The 8,507-nt window shown below is 34.3% G+C and overlaps 1 protein-coding gene across 1 annotated transcript; it reads left to right on the top strand.

The window, feature by feature from the left end:
* Window positions 1–910: 910 nt before the first annotated feature.
* Window positions 911–6,599, top strand: LOC123559049 (uncharacterized). Its single transcript, XM_045350869.2, has 10 exons — window positions 911–1,067; window positions 1,450–1,541; window positions 2,172–2,274; window positions 2,652–2,757; window positions 3,132–3,245; window positions 3,629–3,736; window positions 4,033–4,118; window positions 4,396–4,471; window positions 5,097–5,177; window positions 6,445–6,599. The coding sequence occupies exons 1-10, from the start codon at window positions 1,015–1,017 to the stop codon at window positions 6,487–6,489; spliced, it is 864 nt and encodes a 287-aa protein (XP_045206804.2). The 5' UTR covers window positions 911–1,014; the 3' UTR covers window positions 6,490–6,599.
* The last annotated feature ends 1,908 nt before the right edge of the window (window positions 6,600–8,507 follow it).

Below are 8,507 nucleotides of genomic sequence, written 5' to 3'. Positions count from 1 at the left end.
ACAAATTACCACTATTTCTCTGCGGAAAGTCAAAACAGTCTCCGTATATAAACCCTTTTCAAAAGCTGTCTCAAACACTGTTGACTGATGACCTGTCCCTAAGACAAGTAAGTTAGCAAATTATCTCCTATTTTATCTCCCCCTTTTCGTTAGAGTAGGGGACTTAACTGTGAAGCGTGTATGTGGTCGCACGGTCACATTTTTTTTCTATGTTGTTACCCTTTATATTTCTAAGCATTATTCAGTGGTATGTGTTCAATGAACATTGCTCACTGAATAGTGAGTACTTGTCACTGAGTAGTGTTCACAAAGTTGTGAGTACTACTCACTGAGTAGTGTTCACAGAATATTGCTTAATGAGTAATGTTTTCACATCGCGGTAAGTATTACTTACTGAAAATATACTACTTTCTGGTCTTTTTTAAACAAATCTGAAATTTTTAGTTTGTACATATCCGTCGACCATAACCAAAGTATGATCTTTAGTTCTGTGAAAAGGAGCTGGACCTATGGTTAAAATACTTTTGTGGTTATTAACTGCGCTCACTACCCATAATTATTATTGTTATTATTTAATATTATTGTTATTATTATTATTATTATTACTGTATAGTATAAATTGAAAGAAATGAAATACAACCAAAACACCGTTTACAAGGAATAATCCCGTCAGGCAATTGTGACTACGTTATGACGTCGATGCCGTCACGTTTAGACAACGACATCACGTCGTATTTGTTTCTTTAAACGAATGGAATGCAAAAACCTTTCTTTTTCTTTCAGTTTTCTTTGAATACATATTTGAAGGAGAATTATTTAATTAAAATTCCACGTCATTACGTTTCAAAACGTTTGACAATGCTCATAACCAAGTCACGTTTGCCGAGACTTGAAACGATACTTCACCCGACGTTGACGTCGTGTCTTAGCGACGTTTCATTGACGTTAGCCTCAACTAGCGAGTACATCTACACAAGCGAATTTTAAGCGATATTTTAGCGATTTATTCGAGATATGGAGATAATTTTCATTCCAGGAATATCTATATTGACGAAAGATATGGAAGTGTAAATGAATTTATTTAAATGTATCGATATTTTCATCTAAAAGTTTATTTATACTCAATTTAAACAGTTGAATATCTTCGAAAACATTGCAAATAAAAGCAATATGTTTTCTCTGAATTTTTATTTTGTTGAAGAATGTAAAAGATTCAGCAGTTGACATCCTTCTAAAGTAAATAACTGCAAATGTGTATTTTTTCCATTTCATAAACATTTTGTACAGAAATCATAAAATCAGTATTTTACAGACATTTCAACTGAAATGTTTGCCATGTTCATATTTCTTGAAGGTAGATCAAATACTAGGAAATAAATTAAAGAAAATCGACAATAAGTATACACACCAAAAAGATATATTCATTCTATTGTTTTATACATTTTTCAGATTTTCCGATCTTGCAAAATTTTCTGCCGTGACTGGTTATGTTCCAAGTGATATCCCGACATCAACTTTTGAGAACTATCCAAAAAAGAGTGGTATGTACATCATAAAACTGCATCTATTTTACTGACAGTATAAACAAAGTTTTGTTTTATTTTTCATTTAAATAAGTTCTATGTTTAGCTTTTTAGACTCCTTCCACCAAGATTTCTACACCTTCCCCCACCTTCCTCGGCTTTTCTCTCCTCCCTTTAAGCTAAGCCCCACCTCTCCCACTCCTTCCTCAGCTTTTCCCTCTTCCCTTCAAGCTAAGCCCCACCTCCCCCACTCCTTCCTTAGCTTTTCCCTCTGCCCTTCAAGCTAAGCCACACCACCCCCCCCCCGCCCCCAACTCCTACGCTTATTTCCATTTCTCAAATTTTCTGAACGCCGCATACGATTTTATACTTCATTATTTAGTCTCGTTCTCTCTATGTTCCCTACTGATTTGATTTCTTTTTTTTTCTCTTCATGTCTTGTAACTGTTTCAATTCCTCCTCTGACACGCTGTCGTTCTAAAATCCTATTTCCCATTCTTCTTCTTCTTGTTTTTATTATTCTTCTTTACATAATGTTCTATCTATATAATTTGTCCTTTCCTTTATGTCTTAAAATTGTTCCCTGTCTGAATTCTTTTCATTTTCTTTGTCTTAGAATTCTTCTCTCGTTTCTCTCTGTGTCTCTAGACAACCGACTGACAAGTTTCCTAAGTTCTTTGAGAAACTCAGTACTCAAGAAGTCAAGAGCAGACTATGAAACCATTAGCAATGACGAATTCAAATACACATTGTAAGGATCATTTCTACAACTTCAATCTTTCGTTAACTTATATCATGCTCTTCTAGAGAAAATTTAATGGTGTTTGCCTCCAGACTTATAAGATTTTCTCGAGATTTCGATTTGTCAGAAACAAAAACAATGTGATTCATAACCACTTGTATGGTCAGTACAGTTTGTAGCGTTATTTGCACAATAATTCTGATTTATAGTTTAACAACATTGCCTTTTTTATATAGACATTTTTTTTTATACTGCGATATGCCCCTTTGGAAATAATGCCTTATTTAAAAAGCTCTTCACCTCTTAAACCTGAGTGCTTTGTCATACGAATGTATTTCTTTCTGAGCATGATAGTCGGTAAAAATACATTTTATATATTTGAGCAGGTTTTCACCAGAGACGAGATCAGAGTTAAGAGAGCGCAAGAAAGCATTAGTTCAATTGGTTAAGAAACATGAGGCAGCGCTGTTAGCTTTGAGAGAAGCTAGAATGGTATGTTCTTTCATTTATGTATTGTAACAGTTGTGTAGTCGTGCACATTTACTGCACCCAATCGTAATTTCTCGACAATTTTCGTCAAACTCCGATAAATGTCGATTATCGATTACCGCTCGATGCACCTGACCACTTCGGTCTACGTATATTACTGAGGATACGGAAATAATCGATGTTTAACGATTTAGTAAACTAATGTGAGAATGTATTTCAAATAATTTTGGGCTTTTATGTCAATCATATTAGATCTTGACATGTTAAATGTATATCATTTTCTCAACTGATGTAGACCGAAGCCAGAAATATCTTTATTATTCGCACGAGTTTCTTGATAAGTTAGAGGATGTAGTCTCATTCAAAATTATTTACAGAAATGTTGGAAATCAAAGGATAAGATTGAGAAGTACAGATTGATATTAGAGACGCAGAGATCTGCATTGAAATACAACCAAGATGAACTGAAAATAAGAACAGCTGCTATAAAGGTCATTGTTGTGTTATGCTCCATTCAAAACAGTTTTTGTTCATCCCGTTTGCAAATCTTTCGAGTAAGACCTAAATCACGATATTAAATTGACTTGTTTAAAGTGTATTCTGAATTAAGAAAATGTAATCTAACAATATGATGTTAGGTAAAGTAAAGCAAAATCTTACTGAGCGCCAAGCATAGCTAAATTTGAAGTTGCGGTCGTTGTTTTCAGCTACCAGGCTCTTATCCGCGGCACATTAACACTTTTTTTTCCGCAACACAAACACTTTTTATTCGCGACACATTAACGCCTTATATCCGCGACACATGGACACTTCTTATCAGCGGCAAACACTCTTTATATATTTTGATAATAAACTTATATTCGCAATGTTTTAGGACATGGAAATTATGCTTGACAAATGGATGGCTATTCACGAAAAGGATCATATTGGATTTGAGACAAAATTCCTTGAAGAAATAAAATACAGAGAGAAAATACAGAGGGTATGTTTATTTTTCTTTATTTTTCATGATAAAAATTATTATGTTGTCACGTTTGCTCTTAATGATGCCCAAAAAGATAAAAGTTTACATTTCTTTTAAAGCTATTTTTCTCAATGCCCAATGGATCTGTGTAAATCTGATAAAACCCTAGCTTAATAGATTTCTTTTGCTTTTCGCCACACGTACTCAACATCTTAAAATACTTGTCTCATTCAAACACATTTTACACGGCGTAGATTTCTAAGCTGTAATTGTCGCCAAAATACTGTCAAACCTGAAATGTTTTTGCTCTGTAGATTTCCAAAGACATTGCAATTGACATACTTGAGATGTTGACAGAAGCAATCCGAATCATGTTGAATAATAACAAACAGCGTATAAGGTGAGAAATCTGGACTTACAGTGTCATTTTAAAGACGTGAGAAGTATCAGCTATTAGTTTTTGCTGACATTTTCTGAATCAGAAGAAACGCTAGGCCTGCATTTAAGTTTATAAAAGTATACAGTCTTTAACTTCGAATAAGACTAACTGTATTATTGGTGAGTGTCTTAAAAAGCATAAAACGGCATGAGGATACCAATATTTTCATAAAACATGTACTCACCAGGACCTCTTACTCATGTTAAAGTTATAGTAAAACAGTCTTTTTTATTTACAGTGAGACAGATATCAGAAAACTTTCCCAACAACTATACAGTCAGACAAGCCGTTCTTACAAGTTCACAGTAGCCCAGGTTTGTTTGTTCAAACATAATGTATATAGTCTTGGAAACAATTCAGAATGAGTTCAATTTATCGTTGTTAGGCAGTGATTGTAGAGCTGTTTCGTCTTCTGTTTTTTTAAAGTTTAAATTCGAGACTGTTGCCCATTTAGCTTCGTGTTTTCTTGTTTATATAATAGAGTTTTCATTGTTGGACGATAAAATCAGCGTTTTAAAATATGTAGCATTCAATAATCTATGTAGAAGTTGTTGTTGTACAATTAATGGTTGGATAGCAATTTATTACAGAAGGCCTCAATATTGATAAAGTGTGGTAAAATGAGGCATTTTCCGCCATATGTTGTTCTGTAAATTTCTATTCATTTATCATTTTACGTTCACTGAACATATTATCTATGTTTCCAGAATATAATCTTCTAGAGATTATGGTATGTCCCGTTAACTGTTCTGTGTAAAGGCCTATGTTTTTCGATTGACATGCTTAAGAATCAAGAAAGTTTCTGTTCTTGGAGACTCTGTACCTGAACTATCCCCAACTCAATTCAGTATCATTTTTAGGGGCCGCCAAAGTCAGTATAACAATATTCCATTAAACGCTTTAAGGTTATAAAATAAATGACTTGTCGTATTATTCCAGAACATACCATGTCAGAAAGTCTGGATTGAGAAATCACAATACGAAAACAGAAGTCTGAGTGCAGAAGATATAAAAAGAAAGGTAACAAATTAAATTATCTAACAAGGTTTATATCAAGTGCAGATTCCCAACTTGGTAGATATTTTTATTTTAATTGAGAATTGAATTTAAGGGACTTGTATATTACATAGTGGCTTGACAAACACCCTGACCTTAATATCAAGAAATGGTGAGCAGCGATAAAATGTTGCTTCTTTAAGGTAATGGACCAGTACTTTCAGTGTGATTTCGTATCCTGCGTTCTTCACTTATTACGGAAATAACCGGAGAATGCCGAAATCGCATATGGACAATACGTAAACGAACGGAAATTGTCGATTGTCATTACAGGTTCACTATCTTAATAACTGCATACCGAAATTTTCGTTTGTTTCCGGCTAGGTCCATAGTTCCCAGATGTTTTTTATGCCCCCGAAGGTGGGCATATTAAAATCGCACTGTCCGTCCCGTGTGTGTGTCCGTGCGTGAGTCCGTGTACATTCTTGTCCGGGCTGTATCTCTGCCATCCGTGAATGGATTTTGAAATAACTTGGCATAAATGTTCACCATAATAAGACGGCATGTCATGCGCAAGACCCAGACCCCTAACTCCAAGGTCAAGGTCACACTTAGAGAAACAGGATCTGTTTCGTGTCCAGTCCATAACTCTGCCATCCGTGAAGGGATTTTGAAATAACTTGGCTTAAATGTTAACCATAATGAGACAATGTGTCATGCACAAGACCCAGACCCCTAGCTCCAAGGTCAAGGTCAAAATTAGAAGTCAAAGGTTAATATGGTCTGTTTCGTGTCTCTGCCATTCATCAAGGGATTTTGAAATTACTTGGCATAAATGTTCACCATAAAAAGACGACGATCCAGATTCCTAGCTCTAAGGCGAAGGTCACACTTAGAGGTTAAAGGTTAACATGGTCTGTTTCTTGTCTGGTCCATAACTCTGCTATTTATCAAGGGATTTGAAAATAATTTTATTCAAATGTTAACCATATTGTGAAGGTATGTCGCGCTAATGACCCGGGTCTCTCAGGTCAAGGTCAAGGTCACAAAATGGTTCATACCTAAACTATTCTGGCATATTTTGCGCAGACAACTGTAGCATTCTTGTTCGCGCTTCGGGGGCATTTGTCACTAATAGTGACAGCTCTTGTTGTCATTTTAAATAACTCATTCTCAAGTATACATATAGAAAACAGTTTATCTGCAGATCCAAATGCCTTTATCAAACTTTTACAAAACTTTTAGCATTTATAGAAATACAATAATGAGCATGATTTCCCTTTTTTTTCAGATAAAACATCCATGTCAAACTGTTCCGGAAAAGAGGATAGATTGAAGACCGCCTGTGATCTAATTGTTTGTTACAGAATCTATTTGTAGTTTATATTTATTATTCTACTGACACAAAAAGAGAAAATAGACATAGATATTAAATATGTCTTTGGCTCAGAAGTTTGTTTTGTCTTATGAACTGATTCCTGAAGTTGTGTAATAGTTTAGCTTGATAACTTTTAAGACATGTATGTGCGCGTCTGCGTCAATACGTGTGATAAACCCCGTACTTGCACCAAATGAAAAGGAAATATTTTGATAGGCTTTTTTTTTACGTTTTATGTTAATATCCTGTCTTTAGGTAAGTGTAGATCTACTTGTAGTTTTTACCAGGGCGATTCCTGCAGAAGAATGTTAACCATTTTAAGTTTATGATGATCGGGCAAGATACAGAAGCTGCTCTTATTTCAGAAATTCCGTCCTTGTTCTTTAAGGTGTAAATCATCCTACACATGGCCTCGAATTCAAGCTAGAAAGGCTATTTTAATGGCCCCAAAGGGCGGCATAGAGTAATCGAACCGTTTGTCTGTCCGTCAATCCACCCGTCCCCACTTTGTTTGCCCGAAGTATACATTGAAAAGAGTGCAAAGGATTGACTTCTAACCCGGGCCCGTATTCATCAAAGTTCAAAATCAGATATTTAGACTAAGACTTTAGAATGCTAAATTTTCTTTTTGCACCGTCATGTGTTATGAAACCTTATGAAAGTGAAATCAATAGAAAAAATATCTTAGCCAAATTCCATTTCTGTCATTTTTTCTATTAAAAAAGTTATAGCAAATTGAACATTTCCCGTCTCATGTTTTTAAAGTTGATGAATATTGGCAATGGCAATAAGGATGTGTTCAGTTCAGTGCTTAATAACCGTAACACTAGCATCAGTATTTTTAAGATTTGTTCCTTTTGCATGGACTTTGATAGGTAGATTGCAATGAGAAGAGTGAAGTGCACGATAATCATTTATCACATATTTGACGTCGCGGGAGTGTAATAAAGCCATTACATAAAAATGATAATACACTAGACTATAGTGTAATAAAGCTTTGACGTCGACGTCGTTTATATAAGTATATACTTGTTTACATAGTAAAAGAAAGAAGATATTTTATGTTTCGACAGGAAAGCCTAACATGTGATAAAAAGAATACTACATTTGTGACTTTCCACATTGAATTTATTAAACTCGTTGAATAAAATTGATAAAATGCTCGGCAGAGCCTCGCATTTTATTATTTTATTCAACTCATTTAATAAATTCAATATGAAAAGACACTCCTGTAATATTCTCTATAACTCAAATGTTTATAAAAGGTGTTGCATGTCGTGTAAAAACATTAAATATGTATGGTATAAAAGTTTTGATTATCAATAACGAGTTTTAATACATTTCGAGTGAAGTCATTTTTTTCAACCATTTTGAACATTTCATTTGTTTATCAAAGGGTATCGTAAAATATTTAAACACAGTTTTCTCTAAGTTGTAAAGACAAATTAGCAAAGAAATAAAGTTTCAAGCTACTGAATAAACGATTCTAACACTTTTAAGATTTTCTTTTATGTAAACGAAAAAGGACTTTTCCATGTATTGGCTTGTCGATTAGAACACGTTTCGCAAAATGACCTACTCTTGGCAATTCCGGTTTACTCCATCGTATTTAAATCCGCATTTTATTCCTCCTGGTGTAATTCGAACGTGTTAGAATGGAAATAGATTTTGGTTTTGCGTGCTTTGTTGGCCAGTAAAACACGCTTTTTCGTTCAGATGCGTGGTAATTAATCACTCAGGCCTTCGGCCTTCGTGATTAGATTACTACGCATCTGTACTCAAAACCGTGTCTTATTTGCCAACAAAGCACGCAAAACCAAAATCTATTTCACAATTAAAAACTTAAACAATAAAGTTATTGCACACTTTTGATTTTTTTTTTTCGAAATGTCATTATAATTATATTTTCGTTCAATATACTTCTATTTATCTTAAAAGTTCGATGCTCGAAACGAAGTTTCCTCCTATTTAAAAAG

The sequence above is a fragment of the Mercenaria mercenaria genome, chromosome 5 (assembly GCF_021730395.1).
Source record: "Mercenaria mercenaria strain notata chromosome 5, MADL_Memer_1, whole genome shotgun sequence".
In the NCBI taxonomy this organism is placed as follows: Eukaryota; Metazoa; Mollusca; class Bivalvia; order Venerida; family Veneridae; genus Mercenaria; species Mercenaria mercenaria.
This window is presented reverse-complemented; position numbering and strand designations above follow the sequence as displayed.